Genomic DNA, 19,848 nt, shown 5'->3' on the forward strand with positions numbered 1-19,848 from the left:
GGGATTGCATTAAATCTGTAGATTGCTTTGTGTAGTACAGAAATTTTAACAATATTTGTTCTTCCAACCCATGAGCATGGATGGAATGTCTTTCCAATTTTTTGCATTGTCTTGAATTTCTTTCATCAGTGTTTTTAAAGTTTTCAGAGTACAGGTCTTTCACCTCTTTGGTTAAGTTTGTTCCTAGGTACTTTATTATGTGGTGCAATTGTAAATGGGATTGTTTTCTTTTCTTTTCTTTCTTTTTTTTTTTTAAATTCTCCCATTTCATAGGTTGCCTTTTAATTTTTTTTTTCAAGATTTTATTTATTTGAGAGAGAGAGAGAGAGAGCACATGAGGGGGGAGGGTCAGAGGGAGAAGCAGACTCCCCGCCGAGCAGGGAGCCTGATGCGGGACTCCATCCAGGGACTCCAGGATCATGACCTGAGCCGAAGGCAGTTGCCCAACCAGCTGAGCCACCCAGGTGCTCCAGTGGGATTGTTTTCTTAATTTCACTTTCTGCTTGCTTCATTATTACTGTTTAAGAATGCAACAGAGTTCTGTTCATTGATTTTGTATGCTGTGACTTTACTGAATTCATATATCAGTTCTAGTAGTTTCTGGGTGGAGTCTTTAGGGTTTTCTATATATAGTATCACATCATCTGCAAATAGAGTTTTATTTCCTTAACAACTTGGATGCCTTTTATTTCTTTATGTTGTCTAATTACTGTGGCTAGGACTTCCATTACCATGTTGAATAAAAGGGGTCAGAGTCGACATCCTTGTCTTGTTTTTGACCTTACAGGAAAAGCTCTCAGTTTTTCACCATTGAGTATGATACTGGCTGCGGGTTTTTCATATAAGGCCTTTATTATGTTGAGCTATGTTTCTTCTGGACCTAACTTTATTGAGGATTTTTATCACGAATGGATATTGTTCTTGATCAAATGCTTTTTCTGCACCTGCTGAAATGTGCATATGGTTTTTATCCTTTAATTGATGTGATGTATCCCATTGTTTTGTGAATATATATTTTTTAACATTTTATTTTTTTAAAGTAGGCTCCACACTCAACGTGGGGCTTGAACTCATGACCCCAAGATCAAGAGGTGCATGCTCTACCAACTGAGCCAGCCAGGTGCCCCTTGTTTTGCAAACATCTGTATATATTTTTTAAAGACTTCATTTATTTGTGAGAGAGATCAGAGTCAGGGGGAGCATCAGAGGGAGTGGAAGAAGCAGACTCTCTGCTGAGCAGGGAGCCCAAAGTGGAGCTTAATCCCAGGACCCTGGGATCATGACCTGAGCTGAAGGCAGATGTCCAACCGACTGAATGACCCAGGCGCCTCTTGTTTTGCGAATGTTAAATCACCATTGCTTCCTGGGACTAAATCCCACCTGATTGTAGTATATGATATTTTAAAAACATATTGTTGAGGGCGCCTGGGTGGCTCAGTTGTTGAGTGTCTGCCTTCAGCTTGGGTCATGATCCCAGGGTCCTGGGATCAAGCCCCGCAACGGGCTCCCTGCTCAGTGGGGAGCCTGCCTCTCCCTCTCCCCTCTGCCTGCTGCTACCCTTGCATATGTTCTCTCTCTGTCAAATAAATAAAATCTTTTTTTTTTTAAAGATTTTATTTATTTGACAGGGAGAGGGAACACAAGCAGGGGGAGTGGGAGAGGGAGAAGCAGGCCTCCCGCGTAGCAGGGAGCCCGATGCGGGACTCGGTCCCAGAACCCTGGGATCATGAGCTGAGCTGAAGGCAGACACTTAACCGACTGAGCCACCCACGCACCCCCCAAAAATCTTTTTTTTTTTAAAAAAAATACATCGTTGATTTGGTTTCCTAATATTTTGTTGAGAATATTTGCATCTATATTCATGAGATATTGGCCTGTAGTTCTCTTTTTTGGTGGTGTCTTTATCTGGTTTTGATATCAGGGTGATATTGGCCTCATGGAGTGAATTTGGAAGTTTTCCTTCCTTTTGTATTTTTTGGAGTAGTTTAAGGAGTATTAAATCTTCTTTAAATGTTTGCTAGAATTTGCCTGGGAACCTGTCTGCTCTTGGACTTTCATTGGGAGTTAATATTTTTTAAGATTTTATTTATTTCAGAGAGAGAGCACGTAAGTGCATGAGTGGGATGAGGGGCAGAGGGAGAGGGAGAAGCAGGTTCCCTGCTGAGCAGAGAGCCAGATGTGGGGCTCGATCCTGGAAACCCAGGATCATGACCTAAGCCAAAGGCAGACGCTTAACCAACTGAGCCACCCAGGCGCCCCTGTTGGGAGTTTCTTGATACTGTTTCAATTTCGTTGCTGATGATTGGTCTAATCAAATTTTCGATTTCTTCCTGCATTAGTTTTGGTAGGTTTATAGGTTTCTAGGAATTTATCCATTTCTTCCAAGTTGTCCAGTTTGTTATATATGTTTTCAAAATGTCTTGTTAGAGTTGTTTGTATTCTTTCCCTTCCTATTCCCTTCCCAGTCCTTCCTGTTCCCTTCCTTTCCATTAGAGAGAGAGAGTGCACTTGGCGGGGGGGAAGGGGAGGTGAGAGAGAGGGAGAGAGAGAATCCCAGGCAGCCTCCACGCTCAGCACAGAGCCCAGCACGGAGCTTAATCCCACGACCCTGAGATCATGTACTGAGCTGAAATCAAGAGTCGGATGCCCAACCTACGGAGCCACCCAGGCACCCCTGCAGTTATTTTTCTTTCTGTGGTGTTGGTTGTTTTTCCTTTTTCATTAGTAATTTTGTTTATTTGGGTCTTTTCTCTCTTTCTTTTTCTTTTTGTTGAGTCTTGCTAGAAGTTTATCAGTTTTGTTGTTGTTGTTGTTTTTCTTCAAAGAATCAGTTCCTGGTTTCATTGCTGAGTTCTATTTTTTTTTTTTTTTAATTTCTATATCATTTATTTTTGCTCTAATCTTACTACTTTTGCTGGCTTTGGGTTTTGTTTGTTCTTTTTCTGGCTTCTTTAAGTGTAAGGTTAGGTTATTTGAGATTTTTCTTGCTTCTTGAGGTAGGCCTGTGATTCTATAAACTGCCTTCTTAAAACTACTTTTTGCTGCATCCCAAAGATTTTGGACCTTTGTGTTTTCATTTTCATGTAATTTTTGATGTCTTTTTGTCTTGGTTTGACCCATTCATTGTTTAATAGCATGTTATTTACCCTCCATGTGTTTGTGCTCTTCACATCTTTTCTTGTGGTTGATTTCTAGTTTCATAAGCATTGTGGTCAGAAAAGATGCATGGTATGACTTCGGTCTTTTCTGAGTTTGTTGAGACTTGTTTTATGGTCTAATATATGATCTATTCTGGAAAGTGTTCGTGTGTGCTTGAAAAGGATGTGTATTCTGTTTTAGGACGGAGTGTTCTGATTATCATGTTTGCTAATCCATCTGGTCCAGTGTTTCATTCAAAGCCACTTTTTCCCTATTGATTTTTCTGTTTGGATGATCTGTCCATTGATGTGAATGGGGTGTTAAAGTCTTCTATTGTTATTGTAATACTAGCTATTATTCCTTTTATGTTTGTTATTAACTCTTGTATATATTTGGGTGCATAAATATTTACAACTGTTATGTCCTCTTGTTGGATTGTCCCCTTTAATTATAGTGTCCTTTGTCTCTTGTTACAGTTTTTGTTTTAAAGTCTATTTTGTCCAATACAGGTATCGCTAGCTTGGCTTTCTTTTGGCATCCATTTGCGTGATAAATATTACTCTGTCCCCTCACTTTCAATCTGCTGATGTCTTTAGGTCTGAAATGAGTCTTTTGTAGCCATCATATAGGTGGGTCTTTTTTTTTTTTTTTTTTTTAAAGATTTTATTTATTTATTTGACAGAGTGAGAGCACAAGCAGGGGGAACAGTAGAGGGAGAGGGAGAAGCAGGCTCCCCGCCAAGCAGGGAGCCCGATGTGGAGCTCGATCCCAGGACCCTGGGATCATGACCTGAGCCGAAGGCAGATGCTCAACTATCTGAGCCACCCAGGCGACCCGGGTCTTGTTTTTTTATCCAGTTTGTTACCCTGTGTCTTTTGATTGAAGCATTTAGTTAATTTACATTCAAAGTAATTACTGAGAGGTATGTACTTAATTGCCAATTTGTAACTTGTTTTGTGGTTGTTTCTGGAGATTTTCTCTGATCGTTTTCTTGCTCTTTTTCATGGTTTGTTGGCTTTCTTTAGTAATATAGTTGGATTCCTTTCTCTTTATTTTTTGCATATCTATTACAGATTTTTGATTTGCGGTTACCATTAGATTTGTACATAACATCTTTTGCATATATGAGTCTATATTAGTTATTGCTTGCTTAAGTTTAAACCTATGCTTTACTCCTCTCCCTCCCACGTTTCAGGTGTATGGTTTCATATAAAATATCCTTTTATTTTATAAATCCCTTAACTGATTTTTTTTTTAAAGATTTTATTTATTTGACATAGCACAAGCAGGGGCTGTGGTAGGCAGAGGGAAAGGGAGAAGCAGGCTCCCTGCTGAGCAGGGATTTCCCCCACATGGGGCTCCATCCCAGGACCCTGGGATCATGACCTGAGCCAAAGGCAGACACTTAACTGACTGAGGCAGCCAGGCACTCTCCCTTAACTGATTTTTACAAATACATTTATTCTTACTGCTTTTGCGTTTTTAAATTATTTATTTATTTATGTATTTAGGGAGGGTGCGAGAGTGCTCCTGCAAGAGCGGTGGCGGAGGGGTAGAGGGGCAGAAGGAGAGAAACTCAAGCAGACTCCGTGGAGAGTGTGGAGTCCTATGCCAGGCTCGATCTCTTGACCTGGAGATAATGACCTGAGCCAAAATCAAGAGTCAGACCTTCAGTTGACTGAGCCATCCCGGCGCCCCTTTGATTTTTACTTTTTATATTCTCACTTAAGGTCTTTCTTGCCATTCAGGGAGTCCCCTTTAATATTTCTTATAGGGCTGCTTTACTGATCATGAACTATTTTAGTTTTTGTTTATCTGGGAAACACTTTATCCTTCTGTTCTGAATGATAGCCTTGCTGAATAGAGTATTCTTGGTTGCACATTTTTCCCTTTCAGTGCTTTGAATATCTTGCCCCAGTCCCTTCTGGCCTGCAAAGTTTCTGCTGAAAAATTCACTGATAGCGTTATGGGATTTCCCTTTTATGTAACTGACTTTTTTTTTCTCTTGCTGCTTTTAAAATTTTGTCTTTTTTGCTAGTTTTTGCCATTTTAATTACTATATATGTCTTGGTGTGGATGGCCTTGGGTTGAATTTGGAGGAGGGGTGGGATCTCTGTGCTTCCTGAATCTGGATCTCTGTTTCCTTCCCCAGATTAGGGAAGTTTTCAGTTATTATTTCTTCAAGTAAATTTTCTCCCTTTTCTCTCTCTCCTGAGATCCCTATAATGCAGATGTTGTTATGCTTGATGGAGTCATTGCATTCCCTAAGACTTCAGTTTGCATAATTTTCTTTCCTTTGCTCAGTTTGTTGCTTTCTATTACTCTGCCTTCCATGTTGTTAATTCATTCCTCTGCTTCATTTAGCTTGCTATTTCTTCCATTGAATGTATTTTAAATTTCATTTACTGTGTTCTTGATCTCTGATTGGTTCTTTTTTATCTCTGTATTAACGGTTTCTATGATGTCTTCCACTCTTTTCACCAGTCTGGTATTTTCATGATCGTTATTTTAAATTCTCTATCAGACATATTACTTATATTTGCTTCACTTTGGTCTCTTGCTGTGGTTTGCCTTATGAAGAAGAGGTCCTGGTTTCTCAGGGCCTGGTGCTTCAGAATGTCTCCTGTGTGTGTTGCATGTGCTCTCCTGTTTAGTTTTGGCCTCTTTCCTTCAGTGTAGTTTACATAGGCTCTCTTGGCATATTGTGTGCTGTGTTTGATCCCCGGCAGGGTTTGGGCACATTTTAACAAGGTGTGTGGTGGTCTGCTTGTAAAAGTCTGCCACTGCCAGAACTGAGGTCCTCCTGGGTGTCGGGAGATGTGGCATTGTCAGGGTTTGTGCCGGGCTTCTGGGGGAGGGGCCTGCAGCTCTGGGATTCAGGCCAGTGTGACTAGGAAGGGCATATCTGCTGATGGGGTGGTGTGTGGTGGGGGGTGGGTGGGTGGGATGTGAATAAACTTGGTGGAAGCAATTTAGGAGTGTTGGCACCATGCTGGTTCCCGCAGGTGGCCATTGTTTTTGCTGGGGGGTGGGGCGGGAAATGGTGTCTGCCATGTCCTTTGTTCCTGGAGTCTCCCCGTGGTCCCTGCCTCTCTTGACCATGCTCTGAGGCAAATCAACTCTCCCTCCTGTCTGCCCCTGGAGTTTTCCACTTGCTGGTTCTGCACTATATATGCAGGGGCTATTTGTCTTGCTCTCTTTTTTATTGCTGAACTCTGCTTCCTAACGCCTTCTGGGTTCTCACAGAGCCGAGTCCGCCAGTTTTTAAAATTCCAGGCTTTAAGTCCTGATAGTTTTGAGAACTCACTTTCAAAGGCAAATATTCTGGAGATTCATCCTCCCAGTTTGTGGACTTCCCAGTGTGAAAGTCTGTTTTCTGCCCTTCTCCATGCCACCACCTCCCTCTCCATTGTGTCAAATGGCCATGGTCCGTTTTGCTTCCAGACCGTGTCTTTGCTCTTCCTGTTTTCTTTAATGTGGCCCCTTCCTTGACTTTAGTTGTGGAATTTGTTCTGCTAGTCTTCTTCGCTGGTTCCTGGGTAATTTACACATATTGGTGTTATCTAGTTGTATCCATGGGAGGAGGCGAGCTTAGTGTCCTCCTATTCTGTCATATTCCCAGCTGACTTTGCAGTTGTGGAATTTTTAGCAAAAGTAGATTGGCAATATAGCTAGCTTATTCTTGAGAAGATTTCCCAGGGATTCATTTTCAGGGACACTGGACTGCTCTCTTTTTTCCATAAGGAGCTGCATTGAATACTTAGTAGATAACCTGTGGAGGGCAACACAAGTTAAAGTTAGGGGAGACAACACTGTAACCGTAAATTTAACTGATGTCTAAATTTTTCATCTTCAGTTAAAATACAGAGTTACAAAGGATATTACTGATTTTTATTGTGGTAGAATATACATACCATGAAATTTGACCTTTTTAATCATTTAAGGTGTATGGTTCAGTAGTATTAAGTATATTTATGTTGTTAAGCAGCCATCACCACCATCCATTTACAGAATTATTTTCATCTTCCCAAACTGGAAGTCTGTACCCATGAAACAATAACTCACCACGGTCCCCTATCACCAGCTCCTGGGAATCACTGTTCTACTTTTTGTCTCTGTTAATTTGACTCTTCTAGGTACCTCATATAAGCAGAACCGGAAAATATTTTTCCTTTTGTGTCTGGCTTAATTTCACTTAGGAAAATGTCTTCAAAGTTCATTCATATTGTAGCATCTACTAGCATTTTTTTCCACTTTAAAAAAAAAATAGATTGTATTTTTTAGAGCAGTTTTAGTTTCATGGTAAAGTTGCGCAGAAAGTACAGAATTGTCATGTACTCCTGCTCCCAGAAATACACAGCTTTCCTCACTGTCAGCATCCTGCACCAGAGTTAAAACGTTTGTTGCAACCTATGAACTTACATTGACACATCAGTTTCATCCCAAAGCCATAGTTTACCTCAGGGTTCACTGTTGGTATTACAAATTATATGAGTTTTGACAAATATAATAATAATTATCCACCATTTTAGTATCGTATAGGATAGTTTCACTGTCCTAAAAATCCTCTGTTATCTGCCGATTCATCCTTCCCTTCCCCATGTTTTTTTCATCATTTGAGGACTCTTTTTTTAAGTGCTAAATAATGTTCCATTGTATGGATGTGACACAGTTTATGTATCCATTCTTGCACTTACTGAAGGACCTCTTGGTTGCTTCCAAGTTTTTTTCCTTTTTGAGGCCAAGTAATAGTCCGTTGTATGTATATACCATATTTTGTTTATCTGTTGATCTATCAATGGATGATGTTTGGGTGGTTTCTACCTTTTGGTAACTGTGAATAATGAATACTGATCTTCACATGTCCATTTGAGTCCCTGCTTTCAATTCTTTCATTTATATCAAAGGCTATAATTTTGTCATTGGAAATAATGGACATTTAAAAAAATGTAGTCCTCTCTCAGAAAACTTTTTTTTTCTTAAGATTATTTATTTATTTAACAGAGAGACAGCAAGAGAGGGAACATAAGCAGGGGGAATGGGAGAGGGAGAAGCAGGCTCCCCACTGAACAGGGAGTCCGACGCGGGGCTCAGTCTCAGGACCCTGAGATCGTAACTTGAGCTGAAGGCACACGCTTTACTGACTGAGCCACCCAGGCGCCCCTCTTTCTTTTTCTTTTAAAGATTTTATTTATTTTAAAGAGAGTGCGAGCAGGGGGAGGGGCATAGGGAGATTGGAGAGAGGGAGGAGAATCTTAAGCCGACTAAACACTTGAGTGCAGAGCCCAATGTGGAGCTTGATCTCATGACCCAAGCTGAAATCAAGAGTCAGATGCTTAATGGACTGAGCCACCCACGCGCCCCTAAGAAAACTTCTTTTTGTGCTCAAAATTTATTAATCTATGTGGTGATTATTCCAACAAGGTAATTCTAATATGTACTGGGAACAAATACTGTAATCGAAATAATATGAGTTCACTGCTTGGTGGGTTACATATAGAGATTACACCAGGTGGAGTTGTCACACAACAGAACCTATTTGCTGCAAATAAGGAGATCATGGGGAATAACTTCCAAAGCCTTGACTCTCTGAGTATGGGTGAGTGCGTTCTTTTTATTTAGGGTTTAGGATGAATATTCAGAAAGGGGAGCTTTGTCATCACATGTAAAGGCAGGCATAAGTTTGTGCAGACATTATTAGGAAGCATGCCTGTACATGCATGCTATGTTCTGAACCTTGTGTCCCTCCTGGGGTGGAGACTTTAACATTATAATGAAGCAGAGGTAACTGTCAGGGGAAGGGGCTTTGGGCAAGCTCTTAGGGTATAAACTGGATGGGGTCTTGAGCTCCTTATCTTAGGTAAGGAATGCAGGGCCTTGCTTACTTTTGAAAACAGCACTGGGAGTTTCACCACTGATTTATTGTTTGTTACGGTTAGCCTATTTACTGGCCTGTTAGATTTTGCATTCCTCTAGTTCCCTTAAAATCCTTAACTACTGAGGTTTTTATATTTCTTTGTAATTTTGACACCTCCTGGGATGTGCTGTAAGAGGTGTGCTTCAGCTAGTAGAGCCAGTGGGGTGTTGATCAGGGAAAATAGGAAAATAGCTGGGGACCTAAAATGACTTCTCTTGTGTCATGAAAGCTGTGTCTTGTCTTCTGTTGGGGGCCCCGAATCTTTCTGTTTAAAATACAGTTAAGTCTTGCCTTTGGCCTACAAATCAGTTTGTGAGAGAAGTTCACTGCTGACAACAGTAGTCTGCTAGTTGGGAAGATTTACTGTTATGCTGGGAAAATTAGTTTATTTTTAGAGAGTTAATGGAGAGCTTTGATTTGGCAAGTTGAGGTTCATTAAGTGCTGGTTGCGTTGTTGGGAATTTATTGCAAAATGTATTAGGAAAGATTGGTTTTCTGCTTATGGTATTGACAGAGGTTTCTTTTAGAAATTCTATTTGTCTTTAAAAAGTGAGCTATGTTAAAAAAACATAGTAAATATTCAGACAGTATGTGAATGATTAAATTTTAGAAAAAAATTACTAGCAAATAGATTTCTCTGTGGGAAAATAAGGACAGAATAGGGCCCAGAGAAAGAGTGTGGCAGGAATTGCGTACATAAGAAGGCCGACTTCAAAAGGAAATTGACTTGCAGTTTCATCTGTAGAAGAAATTTGAGTTTCCTAAAGTTTCTTTGTTAAGGGCAAAAGAAAAGATCATCTGGAACAGTGTAAAGTTTATTTGGTAAAAAGGAAGTTTGTTGGATGTGTTGTATATAGAAAATTTTCCTAACTGGTTTAAATAAGGATGCCACTGAAAATCCAGAATCTGAAATTCTTTTTTCTTTTTTTTTCTTTTTCAAAATCTGAAATTCTTAGGGACCGGTATTACTTTGGGAGAACCTTAAGATAAAGAAACAGAACAAATTAGGTTGGGTATTGATTGGGGAGGGAAGCTTACTGGGATATCCTATAAACAGTAGACCATTGTTGCTATTGTGAGACAGTTATAGTTAGCTGGCTTACTCTTAAGTCATTTATCTAAGAAGCAGTTTTCAAAGGGTGGTCTGTGACCTCTGGGTCTATAAAGTTAGAACTATTTTTATAATTATATTAAGACATTATTTGCCTTTTTGATTTTTCTGACATTTACACCGATGGTACAAAAGCAGTGGTGGGTAAAACTGCCAGTATCTTAGCATCAACTAAGGCAGTGGCACCAAACTGTACTTGGAAAACATTGTATTCTTCATCACTGTGCACTCACAGTTTAAAAGAACAAGCCAGAGCCACTTTCACATAAAAAGGTCCTTAATGAAGCAGTAAAAATTAACTAATTTTATTAAGTCATGACCCTTGAGAACACTTTTTTTTTCCTTTCCATATTCAGTGTGATGAAATGGAACTGGGGTAAAATATTTTGGCTGCATATACAGGATGATGTTTGTCTCAAGAAATACATTTTTGTGATTATTCTACTTGTGAGTACTTTCTGTGACAGGCACAATTTTAACTTGAAAGAATGACAGACAAACTATGGTTATTCAGACTTGGGTATTTGGCAATTATTTTCTCAAAATGAACAAAGAGCCTATCAATTCCAAGAAAACAACTGACAGTATTTGTGCCAGTGATAACATTTGAGCTTCCCATCAAAAATTAGCATTTTGGAGAACTTGTATCCACCACCTGAGTTTTATTCTTGTATTTTCTATTTTTTTGCTCATTTTTTCATATATCTGTTTCCATCCATCTGGGATCATTTAGAATCTGCTGGAGGTTGTGTTTTGTTTTGTCTAAAAATAATATTTTTTCTTCATTTCTAAAGAGTGTTTTAGCAGAGTGTAATACTCTAGGTTTGGCAGTTTTCTTCTTTGAGCACACTGACTTTACTGTCTGCTGATTTTCATTGCTCTATTAAGAAGTCAGCTATGAGTCTAACTGTTGTTACTTTACAAAATTCCTGTTTCCACTCCCCATGATTTTTCTTTTTATTTTCTGCAGTTTCACAATGATATATCCAGGTGGGTGTTTTTTGTTTTTTGTTTTTTTAATTTTTTTATTCTCCTTGGGATTCAGTGAACTTCTTAAATACGAGATCTTAAATCTCGAATGAAATGTCTTTAAACAGATCTGATAAATTCTGTTTAGCTTTAAAAACATTACTGCAGTCCCATTTTTTTCCTTTCTGGTAAAGACTGATTAAACATATGTTAGACCTACTTACTGAATCTTCTATTTTTTTTTTTAACCTCATACTTGTGAGCTTTTAATTATTAAGCTTTGTTCAACTGAGCTCAGATACAAATCCACTGAGTTTTTGTTTTTCATTTGTATAATTTCTGTCCATTTGCTCCCAGCACCGTTTGTTGAAAAGACTATCCTTTCTCCGTTGAATTGGTTTTGCTCTTTTCTTAGAGATAGTTGATTAGATTTTTGTGGGTCTGTTTGGAGCTCTTTGTTCCATTAACCTATATGTGTCTGTTCTTTTACCAATTCCATGATGTCTTGATTACTGTAGTTGTATAGTAACTCTTGAATTGGGATGAGTCCTCCAGCTTTGTTCTGCCTCAGTCTTGGGTTGGGCATTTTAGGTCTTTTGCCTTTCCATATAAACTTCAGAACCAATTTATTGACGACTACAAATAGAATGCTGGGATTTTGATTTGAATTGTGTTGAATCTGTAGAGCTAGTTGTGAGGAATTATTTAAACCACTGGTATAGAGCAAAATTGGAATTAAGTTTTATCTAAGAGCTGTTTATATTTCCAGTTCACCTTTACCCAGGATAATATATGAAAGTCCCCATGTTTGGCAGGCCCTGGGCTCTGATTTTTCCCTGTGAGGCCACTAAAAGGTTACATCCGTTTTGCAGCTTTTTCTTTGGAATTGGCATTTACCCTAAGGACAAAGCCTTGAGTGCTAGTATCTTGCTTTTTTTTCATAGATTTTGGAACCCAGTAAAATGTTCATTATCTTCTTAGCTCTTGAGTATTTTTGAGGTTTTTAAAAATGATTTCATCTAGTTTTAATGTTGTTTTCAGGAAGGGGATTAGTTCTAATTACCTGCATTATTGTTACTGAAAATTGGAGTATCCCCGTTAACCTGCTTCCCTCATAGAATTGATGGTTGGCATATTTAGTCCTTAAAAATTTGTATAAAGTATTGGATGAGCAGATTGAATTCTCCCAAGTTTGAAGTGTCCATTGAGAACTTCTACACAGTAATAGATTATGCTGCTTGAGATAAACCTAGGGTAGATCTTGGTATAAGCTCTACTTCTGAAGAAATGTGGCAGTTAAGTTTTTGTGTGGTCTAGTTAATGTTAAAATGTGCTTTGGTTTTGAACACTGGGCTGTTTGGCAAAAAACCTTGTAGTAATTTGGGTTTGTGGTGTGTAGACTGCTAGTTATCTGTCCCATTCTCATTCATTCCTTTCTTAAATTCCAGTGTTTAGCTAGGAATAGGACTATACAAAATAACTGGATTTCCTGCTTCTTTTGCAGCTAGGAGTGGTCATGTGAGTAATTTTCATTAAATAGCTTGGACTTCTCCTTCTGGTGTCAGACTTGTACTTTGAGTTATCTGTTGGCTATCTCTGCCTGGAATTATACCAGAGACACTATAAGCTCCACATATCAAAAGTAATATTTTCTGGATCTCTGCTTCTTCATTAATCCAGTCACCAATGCTAGAACTTTTGATTCCTCCAATTCCCACCATCCCCAAACTCATATACATGTATACACTTAAACTTCAAATCCAGCTAATTTTTTTGAAAAGATTTTGTTTATTTGAGAGAGAGAGAGCAAGCACATGAGAGGGGGAGGGTCAGAGGGAGAAGCTGACTGACTCCCCGCTGAGCAGGGAGCCTGATGTGTGGGACTCAATCCTGGGATTCCAGGATCATGATCTGAGTCGAAGGCAGTCGCTTAACCAACTGAGCCATCCAGGCGCCCCAAATCCAGCTAATTTTTATTCTTCCTAAATTGTCCTGCCTTCTCCCAGTCCATACCCAACATTGACCTTGGTTCTTGGGATCATGTCTTGCCTGGATTGCTACAATAGCCAAATAACTGCTTCTTTGTTTTTGTTTGTTTGTTTTTTAAGATTTTATTTATTCATTTGAGAGAGAGAGCACTAGTGAGGGGAGAGGCAGAGGGAGAGGGAGAAGCAGACTCTCCCCGCTGAGCAGGGAACCCAACGTGGGGCTCAGTCCCAGGACCTGGAGATCATGACCTGCACAGAAGGCAGACACTTAACCATCTGAGCCACCCCAGTGCCCCTGCTTCTTTGTTTATAGTCTTGTAACTCTCATTTTTCATTTTCTGTCTCCACAAATCACCCATCTGAAATAAGTTTTCAACCACGTTACTCTTGTGGTTGTAGAATTAATTTTAGTGCCCTTAGCCTCCCTGACTCTTTGTAATCTGGTTCCATTTTACCTTTCCAGGCTCATAGGTCATTCCTAACCCTACATTTGATGCTCTGATAGCACCAGATTTCTTTTATTTCCCTTCCCATGCATTCTTGGTTCTTCACTACTGTGTCCTTGCTCATGCTTGATCTAGGATTAACCTTTTCCTTTAAAATTGGTCAGATTTTTTATTTTAATTAACTTTACATTTTTTGAAACCTGAAATAAATAGGCTTTGCTGTTGAATATGCCATAGTCTGAAATAGGTATTTATAGTCTATATTGCAATTTGTTTTTATTGAAAGTATTTATTTGAGATTTTTTTTTTTTTGAGATTTCTTTTTTGAAATTTCTTTGAAGCTTTGAAAGAAATGTGTTTCATTTGGCTAGAAAAAAACGATTTTAATATGTGTATCGTGTAAGTTGTTTCAGAACAGTGCTTATCTGGACCAGTCTCCTTATGTCACACATATGGAAATTGTGGCCAGGAGAAATTAGTGATTATGTTGTGAGTTAGAAGCAGAGTCAAGATCTACTGTGACCTACATCCAAGTATAAGTATTTGCTTTAAAAAAAAATCTTTAAGCATGTTGAGGTTCTCAAGTCTTATCTCCAAATTACGTTTAGGATTACCAAGCATTGTTACAAGGGCCTTTACTTTTTGTGTGAAGAGGAACTTGGGTAATGAACTGAGCAGTATACAAATTCATGTCTTAACAGTCTTAAGGAGTGGTTTATTTATAAAACGATGGCCTAAACCTTGCTTCTATACCTTTCGTCTTGGCAGTTTATTTTAGAAGGAAATATTTTGACCCATTGTTAGATTATTTTAAGTATTCTAAGTGAAGCAGGCATGGTAGATATAACACTTTATAGATGTGTGTGTCTTTTGTTTATTTTTAGCATCAAGCATTGCACGATTCTCTCCAATAATGTAGATCATCTATTACTGAATTTAACACTGTCTGATATCATGGTCTCCCTGGCAAATGCCTCAACTTTGCAGAAGGATTCCAATTGGATAGAAATGATAAGGAAATTTGTGACAGAGACTCTTGAAGATGGCTTTAGGCTAAATAGTAAGCAGCTGAACAGATTGCTTGGGGTATCATGGAGATTAATGCAGATACAACCCAACAGAGGTAGGTGTTACTGCTTTGTCTTCTTAAGGGAGGAACTCTTACGCATGCTCTTAGGGTCTAGCTTTGAATTAATGACTTTCAGACATTCCGTGAGTTAGGTTAATTACATTCAAGCCATAAAAGGTAGCTTGTATAATTATAAAGGACTATCTACTTGAACACTGAAGTTTTTTATGGCCCAGAGAATCTCTTTCTCAGTGAGTAGGTCCACTCTGAAGCAATATGGTAACATTTCTAGTAGATTACAGACTTGAGTAAAATAAGATAGGTATTATTAAGAGGAAATGCCATTGAGCCCAAGAAATACCCTTTCCTGATCTAGTTTGATTATAAATTGAGCACTTTTCCCTTTTATCCATGTAGAATGAATCCTCTACCTTTGTTCTAGCCTGAAGTTATGTCACATTAAGTTCTTTTTTAGTATGACTTACTAATTCTTTTCATTCAGAAACAAAGCTTTCCTGTTTGGTTCCCATCCTATTCATCTTTCTAATAGCCTGGTTGTCATCACTACATAGGTTTGTTGTCCCTTAGGAAAATTTATACAGTAATCTCTGGTTGGTTTGACTTTTATAGTAGGTCATTGCTACAGGACTTCAGTGGTAGTTACCAGTTTGTGACTAAGATCTGTTTTATCATAGGAACAAAGTAAAGTGCTTCTGTGCTTTTAGAGTAATTAGAGCTGGTGAAGAAATATTTTTGCTTCATATGAAATTGTTTTTGTTTTTAGAGGCTACAGAGTCTCTCATCAAGGCAGTTTATACATTGTATCAGCAGAGAGGCCTTCTCCTCCCAGTTCGGACTTTGTTACTGAAATTTTTCAGTAAAATCTATCAGAAAGAAGAACTGAGATCTTACAGAGTCAGGTAAAGTTTCATTTATTTTGCCTTTCTTTTTCTTGTGTTGTTTTTTTTTTTTTTTTAAAGTCTATTTAAATAGGACAAAAGAGTGATAAAATCTTTGGAGGAGTTCACTTTTTATCTTGTTTGGTTGTATGTAAGAAAAGATATAAAATTGTATAAAGAAGCATATATAATGGTGCCAGTAATCTTTTTGTATATAACCAAGCAGATAAAAACCTCTTTGAGCTTGTATTTCCACTTGTCCACTTAATATCTTAAGGACAGTTGGAATAACCTGTAGCAGCCTCAGCCTTTTCTTTTGCTTTCCATAAAAATTATGGAGGCTGAACCACTAGCCCTTAATTACATTGGGTTATATGGTATAAGAATGAGGACAATAGAAGATGAGAATGTTTCTGGCTTAGTTTGGTGCTATCAAGGGAGACAGACAACACAAAGAGTAGAATTAAGGAATTAATTTTTTGATGTGAGTTTGAGGTACATTTCAGATAGGAAGATATGTTTAGGCAGAAGATAAGGGTTGGGGATACCTCAGCATGCATAGGTAGTTGTTGAAACATTTGAGTCTTTAGTACAAACCAGGTGCTTTTCATAATTTATCTAAATCTCGTACTCCTACTATGAGATGTAGGTACTGTTACTTTCGTTTTATAGGAGGAAACTGAAGCTTAGGTTAAATAAGTTGGTGAGTATCCTATAACTAATGGGAAACAGAGCTGGGACTTAAGTTCAGGTCTGTGTGACAAAAAGGTCATGCTTAAATCATTAAGCTCTTGAGGTGTGCAGCAAAAGTGATTGCTGTTACCTGAGTAAAGAGACATTGGAGCTTTACCAGGTACAAGTACAGTGGACCCTTGGAACAATGTGGGGGTTAGGGACACTGACACGTAACCCCCACTTCCCCCACCCCCTGGCGCACAGTCAAAAATCTGTGTGTAACTTTTGACTGCCCCAAAACTTTACTAATAGCCTATTATTGACTAGAAGCCTTACGGATAATAACAGTTGTTACACACATATTTTATGTTACATATATTATAGTCTTAAAATTTCATCTAACTTCTTAGGTATAATTTTATGTTACATATATTCTTAAAAGTTACACCCTAACTTCTAAGAAGAATATAATATTTTCAGTATTTCTAGGCTATGCACTTTGTGAGGTTTTCAAATTGTTGCAGTTCTCCAAAAAATTTTCCAATATATTTATTAAAAATAAAAAAACCTGCTTGTAAGTGGAGCCACGCCGTTCAAACCCATGTTGTTCAAGGGTCAGCTGTGTACTGAAGAACTAAAATAACAGGTTCAAAGCCATTTAGTCTGGGAGCACCGTTTATTGAATGCATCAATGAGTTAATCTAGTATAATAGCTAACAATTAAGATAAATAGTACAAAGAGTATTAGCGTCTGTGTTTTTTAAGATAAACATACAATTTAGACTGTAGTGCCCCAAATTACATGGTCTTTTTAATTTAGTGGGTAAAACTCTGGAAAATGCTATAGCTAAATAAACGATGCTGCCATTCTTAGAGGCCTCAAATGTTTAAATGAGTACATGTGTTCTTGGTAAATGATTTGTTAGTCTGTGGTATATTTAGGTTAAAAAAATTTTTTTTGTTTAAACTTCCCTTGTCTTTGGAAATTAAATTCTATTTTTTTCTAATTTGGTGTTTCTTAGATATCGTAGTAAGGTGTTATCCCGTTGGCTGGCTGGTTTACCATTGCAGCTTGCTCACCTTGGTTCCCGAAATCCTGACCTCTCAACACAGCTTATTGATATCATCCATACTGCGGCAGCACGAGCAAATAGAGAGTTACTAAAAAGTTTACAAGCTTCTGCTCTGCGAATCTATGGTAAGAGTTTAACTGTGTAGGTAGCCATTGATCTACCCTGATTTAGGAAGGAAGTTTCTAAGGAGAACGCTTTAGGTTTGCCTTTCCTTTAAATTATTATAAATTGGTTATACCATGGTTAAATTGCCAAAACAAAATAAAATTTCAAACAGTAAATTCATTTTCAATAGTAAATATTTTTTATTAGGATAGTTTTAGAAGGTTTAGTGGTTGTAGATGCTTCTTGGATTCTTAAATTGTTTTTTTAGCCACTTGCTGTTCACAAATTCAAAACTGATCAGGAATTTTTTAAAAATTCCTTTGAAGCTTTGGCAGCAAATTACATAATCATAATGGATATCTTGTATGACTTCCATGTATTTATATTTTTTTTATTCATCTCTGGAAGTATTTCACATTTTAAGCAAAAATACCAATAAGAGCATACCAGGATATATACGTATATTTAATTTATTATTGAGATGTAGTTCACATACCATAAAATTTGCCATTTTACAATGTACATTTTAATGTTTTTAACATATTCCCAAAGTTGTGCAATCTGTCTGATTCCAGAATATTTTTATTACCCCAGAAAGAAACTATACCCATTAGTAGTCCTTCCCAGCTTCTGGCACACACATTTACTTTTCTGTCTCTATGGATTTGCCTATTTTGAACATTTGTTATAAATGGAATATTATAATATGGGGCCTTTTGAATCTGGCTATTTTTATTTAATGTACTGTTTTCAGCATTCATGCATGCTATAGTGTGCATGTATCTGAACTTTTTTTTTTATTGCTGAGTACTAGTATTCCATTATATGGATCTTTCACTTATATTTATCCGTTCATTAAGTGATGGACATTTGGTTTGCTTCCACCTTTTTGGGGTTATATTTTTAAGTCTCTTTTTTTTCAGTATTGTTTGTATGTATTATCTTTTGCTTTAAGTTAGGTTGATATTGTAACTGTCACTGTTTAGCAGAAGTGCTTGTTTTTTACTGTTTTACTTTGTGTTCAATCCCTTTACCCTTATCAAAGTTCTTATTTCAAACTGACACTTGGATGATATTATGGAATTATTACAGTGTTAAATATATCTTAAAATAATGATTATGTTCATTCTTTTACTTTAGAAAATAGTTTAAACATACACTTTATGATAAAACTTTTTTTATGTAGTTGACACATTGGAATTCAGTTTAACATCTGCTTTATTGATTTAACCTCTGTGTATCTTTTATATATCTTTATAAATTCATCTTTTATGAATTTAATATGTGTACCTACCCCACTAGATCCACAAGAAGGCACTGTGGTGGTTCTCCCAGCAGAGTCTCAGCAGCGTTTGGTCCAGCTTGTATATTTTCTACCCACTCTGCCTGCTGATTTACTTTCTCGGTTAAGTCGTTGCTGTATTATGGGAAGACTCAGTTCAAGCTTGGCTGCCATGCTCATTGGGATACTGCACATGAGGTAGCATTCTCAAGTGAGCTGTATTTGAAGTATATAGTCTTTTTTCCCTGTGCCTTTTACTGGCAATATGTAAACTACAGAACACTTTTAAGGTTACATACGGCTACTAACTTCATTTGCTCTTAATTCAACAATTAAAGCTGTTGATATTACTGCTAGATAGAGTAAGCTCACTAAAGTAAGACTGTTTCAAGTTTTTTAGTGATTTGTATAGATATTGTCTATAATTATATTTGTATAGATTTATACAGATTTGAAATTATCAAAAGCATGAAGTAAGGGTTCAGTGGCACATGAGAGTACTGTGCTTAAATCCTTCTGTTTTATGGAATTGTGATACCTTCTTTTCAGGGACCTACAGATTTAATGTAGCTGGTGAAATACATACATTTGTGGACTCAGACAAGAAATCACTTGAAATCTCTTTGTGTGTGTGTGTGGTTGAATATACATAATATAAAACTTAACCCTTTTGACCAGTTTTTTTTAATTTTTTTTATAAAGTTTTTTTTTTTTTTTTTAATTTGAGAGAGACAATGAGAGATAGAAAGCACGAGAGGGAAAGAGGGTCAGAGGGAGAAGCAGGCTCCTGCTGAGCAGGGAGCCCGATGCGGGACTCGATCCCGGGACTCCAGGATCATGACCTGGGCCGAAGGCAGTCGCTTAACCAACTGAGCCACCCAGGCGCCCTTGACCAGTTTTAAGTATACAATTAAAACTGTACAGTGGCATCAAGTATTTTCACATTGTTGTGCAACTAGCACCACTGTCCATCTCCGAATTTTTTTTTTAAGATTTTATTTATTTATTTGATAGAGAACAGAAGAGAGAGTGAGAGAAGGCACAAGCAGGGGGAGCAGCAGAGGGAGAGGGAGAAGCAGGCTCCCCACTGAGCAGGAGCCCAGTGCGGGACTCAATCCCAGGACCCTGGGATCACGATCTGAGCCGAAGGCAGTTGCTCAACCGACTGAGCCACCC

General features: G+C 37.9%; 2 protein-coding genes across 4 annotated transcripts in view; one reads left to right on the forward strand and one right to left on the reverse strand.

Moving 5' to 3' along the window:
- Positions 1 to 19,848, reverse strand: part of INVS (inversin) — a 248,473-nt gene that overhangs the window by 37,888 nt on the left and 190,737 nt on the right. The window lies entirely within an intron of this gene.
- Positions 1 to 19,848, forward strand: part of TEX10 (testis expressed 10) — a 63,269-nt gene that overhangs the window by 15,567 nt on the left and 27,854 nt on the right. For all 3 annotated transcript variants that reach the window (XM_025888016.2, XM_073876653.1, XM_073876654.1), the window contains 4 exons: positions 14,454 to 14,692; positions 15,423 to 15,558; positions 17,235 to 17,410; positions 18,693 to 18,870. In XM_025888016.2, the coding sequence (XP_025743801.1) occupies positions 14,454 to 14,692; positions 15,423 to 15,558; positions 17,235 to 17,410; positions 18,693 to 18,870 (729 nt within the window). The remainder of the gene's footprint in view (positions 1 to 14,453; positions 14,693 to 15,422; positions 15,559 to 17,234; positions 17,411 to 18,692; positions 18,871 to 19,848) is intronic.

Source organism: Callorhinus ursinus, unplaced genomic scaffold, assembly GCF_003265705.2.
Source record: "Callorhinus ursinus isolate GAN/ISIS: 27379988/994484 unplaced genomic scaffold, GSC_fseal_2.0 scaffold24, whole genome shotgun sequence".
Classification (NCBI taxonomy): domain Eukaryota; kingdom Metazoa; phylum Chordata; class Mammalia; order Carnivora; family Otariidae; genus Callorhinus; species Callorhinus ursinus.